The 17,686-nt window shown below is 58.1% G+C and overlaps 1 protein-coding gene across 1 annotated transcript in view; it reads left to right on the top strand.

Moving 5' to 3' along the window:
* Positions 1-14,611, top strand: part of MAPKAPK2 (MAPK activated protein kinase 2) — a 32,617-nt gene extending 18,006 nt beyond the window's left edge. The window contains exons 2-10 of the mRNA XM_067310646.1: positions 6,450-6,589; positions 9,006-9,070; positions 9,843-9,922; positions 10,049-10,175; positions 10,617-10,692; positions 11,503-11,627; positions 12,112-12,197; positions 12,295-12,375; positions 12,834-14,611. Of these exons, the coding sequence (XP_067166747.1) occupies positions 6,450-6,589; positions 9,006-9,070; positions 9,843-9,922; positions 10,049-10,175; positions 10,617-10,692; positions 11,503-11,627; positions 12,112-12,197; positions 12,295-12,375; positions 12,834-12,977 (924 nt within the window). The 3' untranslated portion in view covers positions 12,978-14,611. The remainder of the gene's footprint in view (positions 1-6,449; positions 6,590-9,005; positions 9,071-9,842; positions 9,923-10,048; positions 10,176-10,616; positions 10,693-11,502; positions 11,628-12,111; positions 12,198-12,294; positions 12,376-12,833) is intronic.
* The last annotated feature ends 3,075 nt before the right edge of the window (positions 14,612-17,686 follow it).

A 17,686-nucleotide genomic window follows, 5' to 3' on the forward strand; every position in this document is an offset into this window, starting at 1 on the left:
GAGGGGGCGACGGGGCTGCAGCCGGGCCGCGGCGCCGGAGCAGGCGCCCGGGCGGGTGTCGCTGCCGCCCCCTTGGTTTCTCTGGCGTCTGCCCCATGGCGTCCGCGCCGCTCAGCCGGGGCCTTTGACGTCTTGGAGTGAAGCCCTGGTCGCTCCAGAGGATGGTCTGGCTGGTGGCCCTGTCTCTTACTTTTTGACTTTAAGCGGCTGCTGGAGGGGCCGTTTGTCTGCAGAGCCAACGGGCTGCTGCTCTTCGCTGCAAACCTGCCAGCCCCAGAGAGGCTGCAGGGAGCCGCCGCAGAGCGGAGCGATGGGCTCGTCTGACCGCTCTGGCGTCCGGCGCCTTCGGAAAGCCTTGGGAGCAAGGAGCAAAGGGAAAACTAGTGTTTTGCTAAGATAGAATCCCTCAAAAATTTGGACACTGGCTTCTTTCCTGTACGGCTGTATTTGACATGCATCGAACCCGCTCAGTAATGGGAAATGCATCCGACGCGAGCCCTTTGCCTGCGGAACCAGGTTTTGCTCGGAGGTTTCTAGCAGAGGGCTTTTTGTAAAAGGCGATTGCTGTAACGAATTCGGGGCCTGGGTGGTTTCTTCCGAGCTCGGAGGCGGCGGCGGAGCCTAGGGAACGGTTGTGTTTCAGCCTCAGCCGGCAGCGCTGCCCTTGCCCGTCGGCCGGGGACACTTTCGTAACTCGGGGATCTGGTTACTGCGGGCCCGTGCCTCCCCCCGCGGCTTCGAGGCCGCAGCCGGGATCCGCTCCTGCCCGCGCCGGCCGGGGCGGAGGGACGGTCCGGAGGGATGGAGCAGACTGTAGCTGCCTTTCTGAGGGTTATTTGCACCTTTTAAAATCCGCTGGTGCCTTTGCTGTAGTCTCCTGAGTGCGGCTTGTCCAGGGAGGCTGAAGCCCCCGGACCATGCTCCTCCTCGGGGCTGGCTCAGGCAGCTCCGTGCCAGGTCTGCTTTTCCTATCGGCTTGGGAGCCGCAGCTCGCTCGCCCTGCTGGGGCCGGCATAAGCTTTTCCTGCTGTTCTCCGGTCCAGGTACCGTCTACATGGCCACTTTGCAGCGGCAGAGCCACCGTCTTGCTCTGTGGGGCTTCGAGGAGTCTTCTCCCCTTTGGCCTGGATGCGGGAACGCAGCGTGGATGGATAATAACCCACCAGGCGTTTCCCGTGCTCGTATCCCTGCGGATGCTCAGAGCAGAGCAGGCTGGAGACGGCAACGGTCTTGAGATTTTTTCCTTAGCATCAACAGAAGGCTGTTGCGATTCCCTTGGATTTCTCATTTCCATGCTGGCTTCCCAGCTGCAGTATTTAGCAGTTTGCTCTCGGAGGGGGAACACGAGATAGCAGGGATGGAAGGAGCCGAACTGAATCCAGCTGTGTCCGGGAGGAGAGTTTCCAGTAAATGATCCATCTTCTGTTGTCTGCCCTGCTTCTCCCCACTCGGGAAGGGTTAACTCTGGTCGTGCTTTGAAGGCTGATTATTTTGGTTGCAAAATCTCCCGCTTCTGGGCAGGGTGCTCTGGGTGGGGGCGCACGACCCGGGGCAGGGGTGGGTTAACCCTTTCTGAGCCGCGGGGAGACACAAGGTGTTTTTCCCATCCCAGCCTCCTTGTTGCAAGCCAAGAAATATAAATATTGCTGCAGCTGCAGGCCGCCTTGGATACCGGAGCTAAATTAGGGCCATGGGCAGTGTTACCAAACACGCACCCGGATAGCTGGGGACGGCGCTCACGTGGCCGGAGCGAGCAGCAGGCTGCGGAGAAATAGCTTTGCGTTGCAGTACTGAAATGATGTTAATACGGCTCGGGGGCAGCGGGGAGCAGCGCCGGGCAAAACGGGGGTTCGGGTGCCGGCGGGGCGCCGGCTGCGAGCTGCGCTCGTCTCTGCCCCGCTTCCCCTGCCGTAGGCGAGGACAGCGATGCGTTTGAACGCCGCCCGGACCCGTGCGGTGTTGGCGCTGGCGGTCGCGCGTTGGTCGCTGGTTCCGCAGAGCGCTCGAGGGCGCCGACCGCCGGGAAGCGCGGCCCCTGCACCCCCACTGCAGCCTGCTTTTGGGGTTGCTCTCCAGCCCCGAGGCACTCGCGTGCAGTGGGGCTGGGGGACGGCCGACGGAGGAGGCGGAGGGCGATGCGGTGCTCAGGATAGGGACAACCGGGCACTCGCTGTCCCTCCCCGCTCCCGCGGCCGGTGTAGCGGTGTCCTGCCCCGGCGCAGGGTGCGGAGGAGCAGGCAGCGCTGCCGGCCCGGCGCAGCGACCTGGGGGCTGCAGGAACGGCCGTGGCCTTGGGGAGCGATGATTTGCAAGTGGAGAAAGAGAAGCAGCAACTGAACTGCACAGGATGGGAGAAGGGAAGAGGAATGTTGCATTGTCCTTGGTCAAAATATCTGCCCTTTCTACTCCTGCTCCGCGCTTCTTTCCTTCCCGCCCAGAGGTAGACGCAAGGCTGAAGGGTACCGGTGCGGGGGGGCAAGCCAGCCCCAGCCGATATATCCGTGTAGCATATATTCGGTGTTTCCCTTGGACAGCAGCAGAAGTAACCTTAGCTCTTTTGGAGAGCGTCCTTCCCAAGCATGCCCTGTGCCTGACCGTGTTCCTGAGTCTGCGGGCAGCCTGAAACGAGTCCAGAAGACGTTTCTGACCCTGCACATCACCAGTTCCCATGCACTGGGAATTAAATCCTCCAAACGCTCCCAATCGTCAGCACTGAGGGTTTCACGGCTGCTGTTAGAAGAGGAACGATAGAGGAAGCAAAGGGAAAGTCGTTGGCTGTGGGAACTGTGAGCTGCTGCATGAAGAGGGGAAACAGGGAGCAGAAAGGGCAGCGGGCGAGGAGGAGAAGCTCAAACCGAACGAATGACCCCGGTCTTCGGCAGCAGCCACGTGCCACGACGGGACGGAGTTTGCGTGTGCGTGGCAGGACGTGCAAACGCCCTCGTGGGTCTCCTCCTGCCGGCCTGAGCTGCTCCCACCGCCGCTGCAGCGGGCACGTTGCATCCAGCTCCTGCTGCCGTCACCTGCTACTGGGGACGTTTCCTAAATAGAGCAAATCATTCCCTTAAGGAGGATTAATCTCCCTCCCAGCCTGAGCCCTGCTCTCCCCCGTCCCGCAGCTAGCGGGAAGGCGCAGGGCGGCCTGGCCTGCCTGTTTGCTTAGCTGAATTGCGGATAGGGTGTTTGGAAAGCTGTCAGGAAGCTGTTTACTTGCCTGTGGGCGCCTGAATACAAAAGCAAATGTCACTGCTGTACTTGTGCAGGTAATGGAGGCTGCTTCCCCCATAGTTCATTAGAAATGCAATTAAGCTGCTTTAAAAGAGCTCTGAATAACCTCTAAAAAATAGGTATATATTTTTGTTCTCCTGTTTGTCTTGTTTAGAATTACGTTAACTGCCTATTTCCTGCTGTCCAATATTCCCAGCTGGTAATTACAATTTATTTTTTTTCTTTTAAACTTCCTGATTCTCCGCCCCCGACCTTTTTGGAACAAAGCTGGAAATACTGAAGCTTTTCTGCAGGCCTCTGCGGCCCTGGGCGGGCGGCTGGGCAGGCGCCTGCGGCTGGCGGAGCTCCCGCGCCGGGGAGGGGGGGGTCCTGCAGGATCCCGCAGGATCCCGTTTTCGTGCCCTCAAGCAATAGGAACGCTCCCGGGGGCTTTCCGTGCTGTCGCCCTGTCTCTGCTGCCGGGCGTTTGTACACCAGGGATGCTGCCTAGGAGAAGTGTTTTAAGAGTTTGCTGCATTTACCTGAAAAACAACCTTAGTTTTCCTTTAAGTTGGTTTTTTTATTCTTATTTTTTTTCAATTTCTCTCTCCCTTAGCTTCCCTCCTGCCCGCGCAGTGCCTAGCAGCAGCAGCACCTGCCCAGCCGTAGGAGCCGGCGGCTCCCGCTCGCTCGGGGTGAAGCGGGCGGGCAGCGGCGCGTCCCCACGTCCCCCGCGTGGGTGCTCGCGGGCGCCGGCGCTCGCCGCTCCGCCGGCCTTCGGAGGAGCCTTCGCAGCGGCTTCCTCCCCTCTCCCGTGGCTCTTCTCGCTGCTCGGCTTTTTATAGCACCGGCGCTTCCTGTTTGCTTATCGGCCCCGGCGCGCGCTCGCGCTGGAGGAGGGCCGGGCCTCTGCCGTTGCCATTTTTTCCTTTTTCCACACCTTTTCTTCGTCGGTCGAGGCGGCGCTCGCCCGCAGCAGGTCTTGCCGGATGCTGCTCTGCCGGGCTGCGCGGCCCCGCGGAGGACGCACGGCTTTGGCACGGCAGCGATCTGCGCGCGAGTTTTTCCGGGTTCGGGCGAGACGAGCTCCTCTCCCAGCCCGTCCTGCCGGTTCCGCGCAGCTGGAGGTGACCTGCCTTGCACTGGGCTTCGCTCAGAATTTCACGTCGAGTCTCCCAAATTAGCCGATGCCAGCCCTCCTCCCGCTCGGAGCCGTCCTCCTCCGATGCCAGGAGCAGCAGGTGCAGGGGGAGCGTGGCCCCGTCCTTGCCGCTGCCGTGATTCCCTTGGAAAAGGCCTGGGCTCAGCCAGGGCCCCTGCGGGCAGGTTTCCCCGCGAGCGGCTCCGCGGCGGAGCCGGCGCTTTAGAGGAGGAGGTTGTTAACCCCGGCCCGGGGCGTTTCTGACCCGTAAGATGCCGTGTTAACGTGGCCCGAGCGTCCCCCGGGCGAGAGCCGCTTCGGGCCGTCCTCGCTCGCGTCAACCTCGCTGTGCCCAAGCGCTCTGGGGCAGGAACGAGCGTTTTGGTTTGCGTTGGCTCTGGCTCAGCTCCCGGCCCCGCCGGCCCTCTTCCGTGGGCCGTATCCCGCTGGAAGCGTGGGCTGAGCTGCGAGCCCTCGCTCGCTGCCGCACGACTTCCCAATATGGCATCCGGAGAGCTGAGGTGGGGCCAGAAGTGGTGTTTTCTCATCCCTCTTGTTAAAATGACCCAAACTGATGTTTCCTGCCAAGCACCTCCTGGATGCTGTTCCTCTTCCCTGGATCCTGAGCCTCCCCTCCGGGGATGTGATGCGTTTCCACTTGCTGCTCCGTGTGCGCCAGTCCCTGTCCTGCCCGCACCGGAGCCCCGTCAGCCGCGTGCTGCGGGGAGGGTGCGGAGCTGCTGGCATGTGCGAGCCCCTGGGCACAGGCTGGTCGGGACGCTCCGGAGGAAGTGGCGGAGATAACTATTTTATCATGATTATTTTTACGGCCAGCCTGGCTGCCGCTAGCAGCCGGAGCGCTGCGGCGCTCGGGCAGAGCCGGGTGCAGCGGCAGAAGCAACGAGTATTTCGGGCCGTGGAGCCCGCCAAGCCCGGCCCCGGGAGCTGCTGGCGGCAGGAAGGAAGATGAAACACGCTCAGGATAGACACGTTTGTTGCTCTATATTTAGGAGCATAATAATTAAGGCTGTTTGTTTATCCTGACGAACACGGTAATTAATAGTCTGTGGGCGCCTAGCAAATCCTTCCTGCACCTGGGAACTGTGAGTTGTCTTTGGGAAGGTCAAGGGCCTCATTAAAGAGCTGCTGCTGCCTGTGAGGAAATCCTGCTATTTTGGGAACATCTGGTGGCTTGCGGGGAGCCTGCTCGGGCGCGCGGGGCTTGGGGCGGTAGCCCCCAGCAGCCGCGGCGCGCGGGGCTCTGCGTCGGGGCCGTATCTGTGGGCACAGAGCAGGATCCTCCCGGGCTTGGGCAGCAGAAAGCTGGAATTTTAAACGCGAGGTGATGAATGAATCCAAATAGGGGCAAAGCAGGGAGCGGGGCGCTCGCGCGGCAAGTGGCGGTCCCGGTGCAGCGGCAGCCTCATCACAGCCGGCCTTTTGCAGGCATCGCTTCGGGGGGCTGCAAAGGGGAGTGAGGGGTCTCTAGCGGCACGTGAAGGTGTGATGTTGCAGGTGGAAAGCAAGAAGCTTGTTCGTTATCTTACGGTGTTGCAAAGAAGCGGCGAGGAGCAGGGTGTGCGGAGCCTCAGATTCGTGGGGGAACTGGGACCCATAAACCACCTCCTGGCGCGGGAATTGGGCTCTGCCCGGGGGGCTGTAGTGCTGCCACCACCCCGTGCCGACCAAAACTATGGATAAAAGTGCTGCCCTCAGATGTTCCGGGAAGGCCATCCTTCGGCTGTGCTCTGCCTACCTGCTAGATTTGATTAAGGGTGTTTCCCAAGACGTGCTCAGGTGAGGATTAACACCCCGGCATGGTCCCGTAGCTCCGAGGTGCTCTGGGGCCCAGCGCGTGCCGGGGCGGCCGCCTTCGCGCTCTTCCCACTAGATGGAGATCGAGGCCTTGCAGAGAGCGTGGCCGTGTTCACCCTGCCACGGCACAGGCATAAAGCATCTGTGCTGGCTCTTGTCCTCTGCGCTTTCTCCTGTCTGCTCCTGGCTCCTGCCCTGGGCATCACAGCGTCTCAGCAAGAGCTCTCCTGTGCGGCGATTTGGGGGATTCAGGGTCAAGACTGATGCAGTTTTGCTTCTCTTGCAGATGCTGCAGGATTGCCCTAAAGCCCGCAGAGAAGTGGAGCTCCACTGGAGGGCATCTCAGTGCGCGCACATCGTTAGGATCATGGATGTCTACGAGAACCTTTACCAGGGAAGGAAGTGTCTGCTCATCGTCATGGAGTGGTAAGTGACGGCAAAGGGGACGATGCTCCAAGTGCCTTCTCCTCTCTCAAGTGTGGCTCAGCAAGACCAATGCTCTGGAGACTCCTGAAGTAGTTGAGAAGGCATGAGGAAGTTCAGAGCATTTGGGACTGTCAGAGGATGCCCTTCTGTCCTCCCTCCCAGCCTTGGCTTGCTGGGGCATAATGCCAAGGTGACGGCCCAGCTGCTGAGGCTTCCTGCAGTGCTGGTACCTGAAAAACGGACCGTGGCCCTCCTGGAAAAGCAGTTCAGCTTGGGAGATCTGCCCGTGACCTCCCTGCCAAAAAAAACCAAAGGGGAGCAGGACAGCCTCCATCCTTGCAGTCCAAGGACTAGAGCAGAGTTGGTACAGAAACATGGCACTAAATGCCTACAGCCCTCGCCACGTGGGATGGCTGGATGATATAGAAAAGGGGGTGTGCAAATTTCTCCACCGTTGTGTTGTAGAAGGTTTTAGTGACAGCAGGAAGGCGCTCAGCAGGGGGAAGAGGTCTGCAGGGTGTAGGGAAGCAAGACCTGAAAGAGATGTTGCGTCAAAGGTGTTCAAGGGACGGACTTCCAAAGTGCTGTGTGCTCTGAACAGGAGCTAAACTGGCTCTGAGTCATTCTGAAAACTTGCTCTGATGTTCATAGGCTTCAGGCCTGTGAGTTGAAAGCAGATGGATCATAACCAAACTCGCTTTGGCCATTGAAAGTAATGGGTAGTCACTGGGTTGCTGGCACCACAGCAGCATCTGATGTGGTCTGGTTGGGCAGCAAGCTGAGCAGCAGAAATGACAGATTTATTGATGCGTATTAGGCAGAAGTGCAGCAGCAGTTGAGCGTGTCTGATTCTGGTAGATGTTTGATATAACTTGGGGAGGAGGAGGAATGAAGGGGAAAGTATTGAAACCACATCCCAACCGCAGCTGTGATTTAATATAGCTTCCTTGCCAAAACCTCTCCTCTGGCAAGCCAGTAGGTTGCCTGGTGGGGGCAGAGGGTGTGAGGAGCAGCCGCGAGTAGAGAAAGGGCAGGCTGCAGATCCACCGCGCAAAGGGCTTCTGACTTCTCTTGTGTGGGAAGAGGCTTTCAAGAATCACACCGAGACCTTGGGCACCTGGAGATCGGAAAGGTTTGTGCAGCGTGTCTACTTGTGTGTGAAGAGAGCAGTAGCTGAATAATAAGAAAATAATCTTCCGAGCAATGAAAGCTTCGTGCAAAGAATCTTTTTGATAGCCGCCCAGTGTCTGAGGGCTGCTCCGGGTGTGATTGACTGGAACAACCTTTGAGTGCACGGTGTTCTCTAAGAGTCTGGCAGAAGCCAAGGAGCCGTGCTGTGCGGCAGCTCCCTCCCACTCCTGCAGCTGAGCCTTGGCTGGTGTCTCCCTTCAAAATAACAGTATTTGATTTTAACGTGAACATGCTCTCTCTCCTTGGGCGCTCAGGGCAGTATCAGCCCGGATGGGTGTTCACTACCTGTACTGCAGATGTCTGGCTAATGTAAAGGGCACTTACAGGCGATGCTGTCTGGGAAAGCCAGAAACCATTTCTGGTTGAATTAGATAAGAGAGAGACAGGTTATCCCTGTTTTCACCAGTGGAGATCACGGAGCTGAGTTTCTCTTTAGGGTAACTTGGGAGTCTTTAATAGGGGAGGGAACCAAGCAAGTTTCTCCTGGTTCTTCTCCGGCACCTTGCCTGTGAGCTTGCTCTGCTGTTGGGGGAATCAGTCTCTCCCCATCCCATTTTTGAGCCATCGTGAACTGTCCTGTGCAGACCGTGTTGGAGCAGTCACGCGCTGTTGCATTGTGCCCTATTTGCTATGGCACTTGGGAAGTCTCCTCGCAACGCGGTTTCTGTTGGGCGCATGGTATGTGTCACCATGCTCCGACCGCTGCCGGCAGCGCGGCTGCCGCCTCCCCAGCGCGAGCAATCTGAGCTCAGCACTTCCGTGCCCTGTGGGTTTAATTTGACTGGTGAGGTTGTTTGGCTTGCGAGCTAAAGTAGGCCAAATGTGGTGGGAACTCTCTCCACACTTCTAGAGCAGCCTGCTGTCTTTACTGTAAACACATTTCTGCATGGCCACTGTGGGTTGACAGGGAGACCACGTCCGTTCACACCTTGCGTCCCCGCTGGGATGTGCGAATCCTCTGCCCTGCTTTTTAGGAGAAAGAGTCTGAAACGCCCTGTGCCCAGCAGCGCCAGCCTAAGGGCTTGGACGGCTTGCTTAGTTGTAGGGCTCCTGGCTGAGCATCAGTGACTTTGATATTGTTTGAGTTGGGGCATCTCCCCAAAGCTGCGGGTGCACTGCCGCTTTGCAGAAAAAGGTCAGCGCTGCTCCTGAAGGCTTGTTGGACCACATTTGAGGTGGGGAATCGGTACCTAACTGTCTAATGCCTCTTGCTTCTGTGTTTCAGCTTGGATGGTGGGGAGCTCTTTAGTCGAATTCAAGATAGGGGAGACCAGGCCTTCACTGAACGGGGTATGGAGTCAACACTGATTTTCGTTTTAATCTTTGGACAGTTTCTTGCCATTCATAGGAACGTCTCTGATTACACCCATGCCCTCAATTGCTCTTCTAAATGTGCTCCGTAGCAGGATTTTGCATTTGGAAAATGAGGGGTTTCGATATGTGTGCCCAGTTGCTACTCATGGCCCAGCTTTTCCCTGTCAGTCAAGAGCAGAGTTAAGGGGTGTTTTTTCCAGCAAATATGGGTCCCCTCAAATTGTGCTGCCTCTTCACCCCTTCCATCCTGCTCCAGCACCCTCAGGAACTTTAGTGACCTTCAGAAATGCTCCCTCCTGGTCCAAAAAATGAGATTTTGAGGCTGTGGTTTTCATAGAGATAAAACAATTTAATCTGCTCTGCCCCTGTGGCTCAGAAAAGTTTCTGTAAAACCCAAACCCCAAGCCCATTTCCCTGTTAGTTTCCCAGCCGGTGGAGACAGTTTCCCCAGCTCTTTCCAGCCCTGCAGGTTCCAGGTCCCTGGTGACACCTGAGGACCATTAAGCCTCTCCCTGTCCAGGAGCAAGTCCTCCTCTTTGCTCATGCTGTTTAGTGTTTAGGATCATGCCTGGAGCTTGCTAGGAAAGGGAGGTTTCGGGTAGGGGAAACCCTCTTAGCCTCAGCCTCAGCTGAGTTTGGCCTGCTCCTTGACTCCGGGTTTGTAGATGCTCCCTGGATAACCCAGGGAGAAGAGCTCATGTTGAGTAACTGAATTATGATGCTTTCGATGTTTTTGTTGCTGCTTCAGAGGCTTCAGAGATAATGAAGAGCATCGGGGAAGCCATCCAGTATTTGCACTCGATCAACATTGCGCACCGGGATGTGAAGGTACCGTGCTGCGTGCGCACCTGGTGGTGCCAGGGCCCGGTCTCGGTCTCTGCCTTGATAAGCGCTGCCGAGTCCGATGCTTTTTGCTGCTCTTATTTTTGCTTTTTGTTCCTTATGTCTTCACAGCCAGAAAACCTCTTGTACACCTCAAAAAGGCCCAATGCTGTGTTAAAACTCACTGACTTTGGCTTTGCTAAAGAAACTACCACACACAACTCCTTGGCCACTCCGTGCTACACACCTTATTATGTGGGTAAGTTGTGGGGAGCCTGAGCTTTCCCATTTTTTGCAAGCGTTGAAAATCCCCTGTCCATGTTGGTGTTGTAAGTGAATGAGGGCCAGAGTCGGTGGGTAAAACCAGAAGAAAGCTCAGATCAGACCATCTCAATTCCTCCGTGCCGCGGGCTGTCACATCTGCAGCGAGCTCCAACCCTCTGTCCATAGAGCGGGGTTTTACACGGCTCCTTTCGGAGGCGTTTCGAGGGGAACGTTGCGGCCGTGCGTGCAGCGAGTGCCGCTCCGAGCAGGTGCTGTAGGAAGGGTCCCTCGCGCGTCCGGGCTGCAGCCTTGCACAGCTCTCGGTGCTCCTTGGCTCCGAGAGGCAGCACCTCGCTGCTGGGAGGACGTTTGTGCGTTGAGCTCTGGCATCCCCTTGCCTGACGTGTCTGACGCTTGGGAATTTGTCTTTCGCTAGCCCCGGAGGTGCTGGGCCCGGAGAAATACGACAAGTCCTGTGACATGTGGTCGCTGGGTGTCATCATGTATATTCTGTGAGTACTCCGGGCTCCTCTGCCGTCCTGGTCAGCGTTAGCCGGGGAGCTGCCGCTTTTGAGCTTGCCCGCCCGCCGGGCAAGGAGCGGTGCTTCCCCCGGAGCCGTGCCGCCCGCCAGGCTGCGGAGGGGCTGTGCTGCGCATGGGTGCCCCGGGGCCTGCCGGGATGTGCCGGGAATGCTGCCTTCCCAGCTGTAGAGCAGAGAGCTGTCTGGGCCGGTAAATGGATCTCCAGAAGGCAGAAGATTTTTTAGGTCAAGTCGGGCAGGATTTCAGAGATGCTTGTGTGTCTAAAAATACAGCTACATGGAATTTTTAGAAGCAACCCTTGAGTGTAGCTTGCACCGAGCCCCGCAGCTGAAGGTGGGAGAGGTGTTCCCAGGGTCCAGCGCCTGCCCTGCACCCTGTCCACCTGCCGGGGTTGGGGGATCCCAGGACTTGCCAACTCCCGCAGGCGCTGGAGCGCACTGCTGGTGAAGCTTTCCTTGCTCCACGCTGAGCCTTCTCCTCCTTAGGTTTGCGTCCTCACTCCCAGGCTCTTTGGATGTTTCTCTTCCCTTGGTATTTGGACTCTTGCGTCCCCAGCGAGTTCCCGGGTCCCTGGCCAGGTCCTTCCCCTGTCTGCGCTCACGGCAGCTCCCATGTGCAGGGCGCTCCTGAGCTCCTGAGATAAATAACCAGCTTTGGCCCTCTGAGGATGCTGCTGGGAAGCCACGTGCTCTTCTACGCTTCCAATAGGCCAGACCAGTCTGAAGGCTATTTTCTCTCCAGGCCGCGTGTTGACTCTCACCTTGCTTTCCTTTGCCCAGGTTGTGTGGGTATCCCCCCTTCTATTCCAACCACGGCCTGGCCATTTCTCCGGGCATGAAGAAGCGCATCCGAATGGGCCAGTATGAATTTCCCAACCCCGAGTGGTCCGAAGTATCAGAAGAAGGTAAGCGCCGTAGCGTGGGCCACGTGGGCTTGTCTTTGCCCTGCCAGAGCTAGGCTGGTCCCCGCCGGCCTTCCAGCCCCGGGGGAACCTTGGGAGCGTTGTCACCACTGACGTCCCAGGGCCTCATGGTGCTGATGGTGCAGAGTGACTTTCCACACCCATCAGGGTAAAAATGTCACTAGCCTTTGTTATGATCAGCCCCTGTCTGGGGGCAGGAGGAGCTCGTGTCCGCGGGAGCCCATTCCACTGGGGTCAGCGGTGGTGCTGGAAGGTGAACGTGGGTTATTCTCATCAGTCACGTCTCCTTGAAATAGTAGCTTTGCCTCTTTGGTCGAGAGGCTTTTGCTGGGTTGATGTCTGTAGCGCAGGGGAGCTGGGAGGTGCCGGCAGACGTGCGGAGGCGCTGGCTGCAGCGTGCCCCCGCGGCACGGCGGAAAGCTCGTCTTGGCCCTGCTCACGCCCGTCCCTGCACCACCTCTTTCAGTTAAACAGCTGATCCGCAACCTGCTGAAGACGGACCCGACCCAGCGCATGACGATAACGGAGTTCATGAACCACCCCTGGATCATGGTGAGCGCGCGGCTGCTGGTGCCGCAGGGCGTCCTGGGCCGCGGCCGGGAGCGCCGGCAGCTCTCAACCACGGCTCATCCGTCGTCTCTCTCCGCAGCAATCGATGCAGGTGCCCCAGACCCCGCTGCACACCAGTCGCGTGTTGAAGGAGGAGAAGGATTTGTGGGAGGACGTGAAGGTAAATGCTCTCTGAATCGCGTTTGCCCTGAGCCGCTCGGTGCTGCCGTCCTGCAAGCGCCCTGCGTCTCACCTGGACTCCGGTGTCGTTTTGGGACTGTCCCCGTTCTGCCTTCGCCTCTTATGGGGCAGGTTAGAAATTGGAGTAAGTTATCCTGGAATTGAAACTCAAGTGTGTAACAGGGCGGGGGGAAAGGTCGTTTCCACCAGAACAGCTCCCAAAAGGATGTGCCGAACTCCCACTTTCCCCAGTCCTGAAATTGGGACGGGGCAGGAAAAGCTGGTGGCAGGTCCATGAGCTCCGTGCTGGCGTTTGGACCTGTTTGGGCTGGAGGCCAGAAAGCTGGTGGTGACCCTGGCCTGAGCCCTCTCCCCGGCTTGGGCAGGGGTTGCAGCAGGTTGTGGCAGGGCGTTGCTGCCGGCGCTAACCGGGCTCTGCGTTTCCCTCCCCGTCCGCAGGAGGAGATGACGAGCGCGTTGGCCACCATGCGAGTGGACTATGAACAAATCAAGATTAAGAAAATTGAAGATTCCTCGAACCCTTTGCTCATGAAGAGGCGGAAGAAAGCAAACCCTGCTGAGCCAGCAGCGCTCCCGCACTGAGGGTGCCCGCGCCTGCTGGCCCTTGAGAAAGCAATAACTATATATATATTTTTTTTAAGAAAAAGACAAAAAGAGACAGACTGTTATATCAAGCGCATGGAATTCAGACATTTATACCAGACTAGATATTTTTAGCTACTCACCTGTGTTTCTGACCTTTCTGGAGCAGGCGGTGAGATATCCCTGTAGGATCCACACGCTTCGGCTGGGGGGGTTTTGTCCTGTAGGTGAACGATGCCGATAATTGGATTTTTTTTTCCTTTGTGAGACAGTTTTGTGTTTTTTTTCCTTCCTTCCAAAGACATGGAAATTCCTGTGGTGACCTTTTTAGGGTATATGACGTATAAATATTTTTTAAAAACTACTGTAGAGCTGAAACCCAGACAGCGTGGTCCCTGTGCGGCGCGCTGGGTGGAGACACGGGCTTCTGGCTTTGCGGCTAGTGCCGATGCGGTGGCCCGTCGGGTGGCATCGGGGCTGGGGCCGGGCTGTCCTCGGGCTCCGGTCCCCTCTCCTCTGCCGCCGTCACCGCGGCTGGCTTGGGAGGTCCCTGTGGATGGCGTGTTTCTTTGCTGGAAAACGGCTACTTTTAAAGCATCGTAGCAGAAATCCTCCCTGAGCTGGAAGCCTTGGCTCTACCCAGGCGTGCGCAGGGCTCTTCCCGAGTCCCGCATGTGCGCGCGTTGGTGTCGCTGTCTGTCTGTCTGTCTGCGCGTGGCGCAGGCGGCGGCGTGCGGACGTGGGTGCGGCGGTCCGGGCGCCCGCCTCTCCTCGCTGCGCTGCCCGCTGCAGTCTGTCCGTGTGCCTGGAATTCAGTTCTGATCTCAGGGAGTTTGGGGAGGAGGGAAGGGCTCGGCGCTGCCCCCCGACGCGCCGCCCGGGGCACCCCGGCCCTCCTGGGATTAGACCGGGGGTCGTGGAGAAACCCGCTCCCCCGGCACGCTGCCGGGAGCCCCCGCGGTGGGATGGGGGGGCCCCACGCAGCAGGACAGTCCTTTTCCCTGCCCCAAACTCATCCCTTCCTGTCTGCAGGGGTGTGGGAAAGACGCTTCCCTGCCGCCTCCCCCGTCCCTTTCCCGCGCCGCCTGCGGAAAGGTCCCGGGGTGCTGCAGGGTCCCCCCAGCTCGGGGCTGTTTGTTGCTCCCCCAGCAGCCGCGTGTTCCCTGGGGTGATTTTCCCCCGGGAAAAGCGGCTGCCGTGAGGGCGAGGGGCTGGAAACATCCTGGAGCGGCGGGGCCGCGGCTTCGGCTGGGGCGGCAGCGCCAAGCTCCCTGCCGGGGCTCGTGGCGAACGCCCCCCGCGCGGTGCCGGCAGCCCCTGCCTCATCGCCCCGGGCGGCCTCGGGAAATGAGTCTCTGCTCCCGGCAGCAGAACGGCTACTCGCGAGTCTTTAGTCCATGAATTATTATTATTATTTGTCATATTGTTTCACTGCGTTTAATGTGTTCGAATGGGAAAAAAAAATTTTTTTTAAGGAAATGTTTAGTTTTTAGGTGATCTTCTAGACACTGTATGGAATTTTAATTTGTTTTAAAAACAGGTTTTTATCTTTTTTTTTTTTTTTTGTCTGTTGGCTTTTACTAATCTTCATGGTCTGCTCTTCAGTCTTTGGATTAAAGACACTTAACGCGTCACGCAGTCTTGCTCCTCCTTGTCACCTGGTTCGAAAGGAAACACCGTGGTGCTCAGGTCAGAAGGTCGCGCTCGTGATTGCTCTAAATTGCTCTCTTTTCCCCCAAAGAGGCTGAGCGCCACCAGTTTATTCTCGGGGAACGCAGCATTTCTCTGTCCTGCAAAACCCCTTTGGTTTGGGACTGTGATTTGAGATCTCGCGGCAGGATCTGGGCAGACGGTTGCAAACGGGGCTTCCTTCCTTCCGGAGCCGCGGGGGCCGCGGCACGGGAAGGGCCTCGAGCGCTGCGCCCCGGAGCCGGCAGGGGGAACTGCCGGCCGCGCCGCGCGCCCGGTCCCGGCGGCGGGTGGCTGCCGCGTGCTGCCTCGGCACCGCTGTCGCCCCCGTGCCGCGCCGCCGGCTGAGGGCTCTGCGCCGGGGCTGTGGTTTGCCGCGATCGCCGGCTCCGGGCGCCGCCGCGGGGAGCGGCTGCTCCAGATCTCCGTGCTGGGGCTGGGAGGCCTGTAGGAGAGGGGAAAGTGGTAAAATCCACAAATGCCCCCTTCTTCTTCCTCCTCTTCCTTCTCCTCCTCCTCCTCGTGGGGCTGGGCTGGTGAAGGTGCTTTGGGAAGGACTGTGCCAGGAGTCGGGCCAGCTCTGGGACCTCGGGGGGGGACTAGGCGCACCGGGCTGCCGGGTATCGGCGGCGTGTGAGGTGACCTGTCCTGGCCGCGGTGGGGACTCCAAGCCGTCGCTTCTCTCGGCAGACTTTCCCACGGGCTCGCCGGCTGCGAGCTGCCAGCCTCGAACGCGAGCGCCGAAGCTCCGGGCAAATCGTTTGGGCGAGAGGGCGTGTGGGAGCGCTGCCCATGAGCTCTGCCAAGCCGCAGAGGGCAGGAAGGCTCCGAGCGAGCGGTGCGAAGGGCTTTATCTGATTATTTGCTTCACGATCTCATGCTTGGAGACTTGTTACTTTTCTTTCTGCTCCAGCCGATGGCGGCTGACGCGTGCTCTGACAGCGCTGGCTGAATAAGCCCGGCTCTGCGGCTTCCGACACTGATGAGATCTCTCCCCGCTAACCCGGCTGAGGGTTTTCAATTTGCCTATGGCACCTCTGAACAAAATCACACCAAAGCGTGTGATGATCCTGCCCTCTGCGTTTGCTGGGACAGGGCAGTAAACGATGGGGTTGAAGACGGGGATTGGCTGGAGGGGGCTCTCCTGACCTTTCCTTCCCAGCTGGAAAAGGTCCCAGAGCCCCAGGTGCCTCCTGGCCTTGGGCTCTGGAAACGTGGACAGAGATGTGCAGCCCTGGAGAGCCGGGGTCGTTACAGCCCTCGTTCGTAGGCGCTGTGTAGGATAAGCGTTTCAGATGAACAGCGTTGTCCCCTTTTTGTGGATACTATTACTTTTTCCTTGACGCCTTTGCTTGGAGTCTCTCTACTGAAGTAAGCCCTGCCGCCTCTCTGCTGCTGTTAAATGCTTTCCCCCAATTTACATAAGGCAGAGTTGAGACACAGAAACAGGAAATATTTGCCTGCGTGTTGTGGTCAGAAAGGGATAATATCAGACACCCCCCAAAACCTGATGGTTCAGCGTTTTCTGGAAACCGGACGGGGACCCGAAACTGCGGGGTCCCAAGGGAGGCACCCAGCAGCACCTGCTGGCTGTAAATCCTTTGGCTCCGGGAATCCCGAGTTTCTCTGCGGGACTCAACTCCTGGTGAGCTTTAAACCTGAGGTCTGCTAGGGGCTGGCTCTGTCTCCCGCTAAACTGCCTTGGGTTTTCCTTTTCTGTCGTGTCTGTGACCGAGTTTAGTCCAGCCTAGCACGCTGCCAGGAGGAGCACGGGAAGGGATATTGGGAATAGCTCTTGGCGAGACTTTCCCGCTGTCAGCGCGCAGCGGCCGTGTCAATCGCATGTGGCAGGCGGCCGGGAGCACGCGCAGCGCTGTACTGACAGCGCAGTAAAGCTGTCAGAAAACATTGTGGTTTGGAGATATACTGACTGAAAAGCTCTTGTCTTTTCAAGAAGTTAGCAAAACACTACGAATGTGCAGTAACACTTTGCATGAAGTGTAACGCGAAGGCTAAAAGTGGAACTTGGGTCTGCCCGGGGTGCGGAGCTGAGCTGCCTTCCAGAGGCTGATGCGAAACCCTCTCGTTCGCACTGGCAAACGCTTAAACGACCACTTTTGTGCACTGCTCTGTGGCAAATGGTTCGACTATTGCAGTGGCTTGTGGAGTGCAGGGTACGTGGCTATTTGTAAGGAGAAATGTTAGAGCTGCCTCCTTCGAAAAGCCTGGCAAGCTTCATCTCTTCGTGTTGCTTTTAATGCATTTGCAAACCCTGATGTTTATGATGTTCCTGTGCGGGTTTAGGTGATTGCACCCATGAAGAGAGGTGGGTAGTACAAGCCGCCAGTTCCCTCAGTGGGCTACAAGGAGAAAGTGCACCCGTGGGCCTGGACTTTCCAAGCCGGGGTGACCCTCCACAACTCTGGGCACTGGCGGGGCCCTTGCGCCTCCCTGGCCGTGTGGGGCAGTGGCTCGATGCTCTGCCAGGCAGGACCCCCGGGGTTTTCATACCCTGACCGGCTGGGTGGTCCTCCAGCCCCCCCTGCCCAGTCCATGCCTGGGGTGAGCAAGCAACGGCAGCTGTTTTTGCTGGCCGAACAGTCCCATCCCCTTTGCCCAGCGCTGCGTGCAGCTGTGAGCCCAGCAGCCCCCGCCTGGCGTAGCCTCTGGATGCTCCTCCGTGCCCACCCTCGAAGGGGCTAGGGAAAAAGCAAGCTGTGGTTGCACGGCAAGTTTTTTCAAGTCACAAATGATGATGTGCCGCAAGTATAAGCTGGGGGCAGTGCACTAAAATGAACTGTGCTGTAAATTAGATGTTGGGGTTTGTCATGTCCTAAAGCTTGATACTCTCAGATGTGGCTCATTCTGATTTTTCTGCTCTGTACAGTTGCCTTTCAAACTGGTATCTTTAAGTTTTCCAGCTGGTTTATCTGCCATCACCCCCGCAGGTGTGACGGAGGCAGGAGAGGCTGGGGCTCTCGGGGTGGCAATGCTGTGCTACGCGTTTGATGCCAGCCCTT

Source organism: Apteryx mantelli, chromosome 25, assembly GCF_036417845.1.
Source record: "Apteryx mantelli isolate bAptMan1 chromosome 25, bAptMan1.hap1, whole genome shotgun sequence".
In the NCBI taxonomy this organism is placed as follows: domain Eukaryota; kingdom Metazoa; phylum Chordata; class Aves; order Apterygiformes; family Apterygidae; genus Apteryx; species Apteryx mantelli.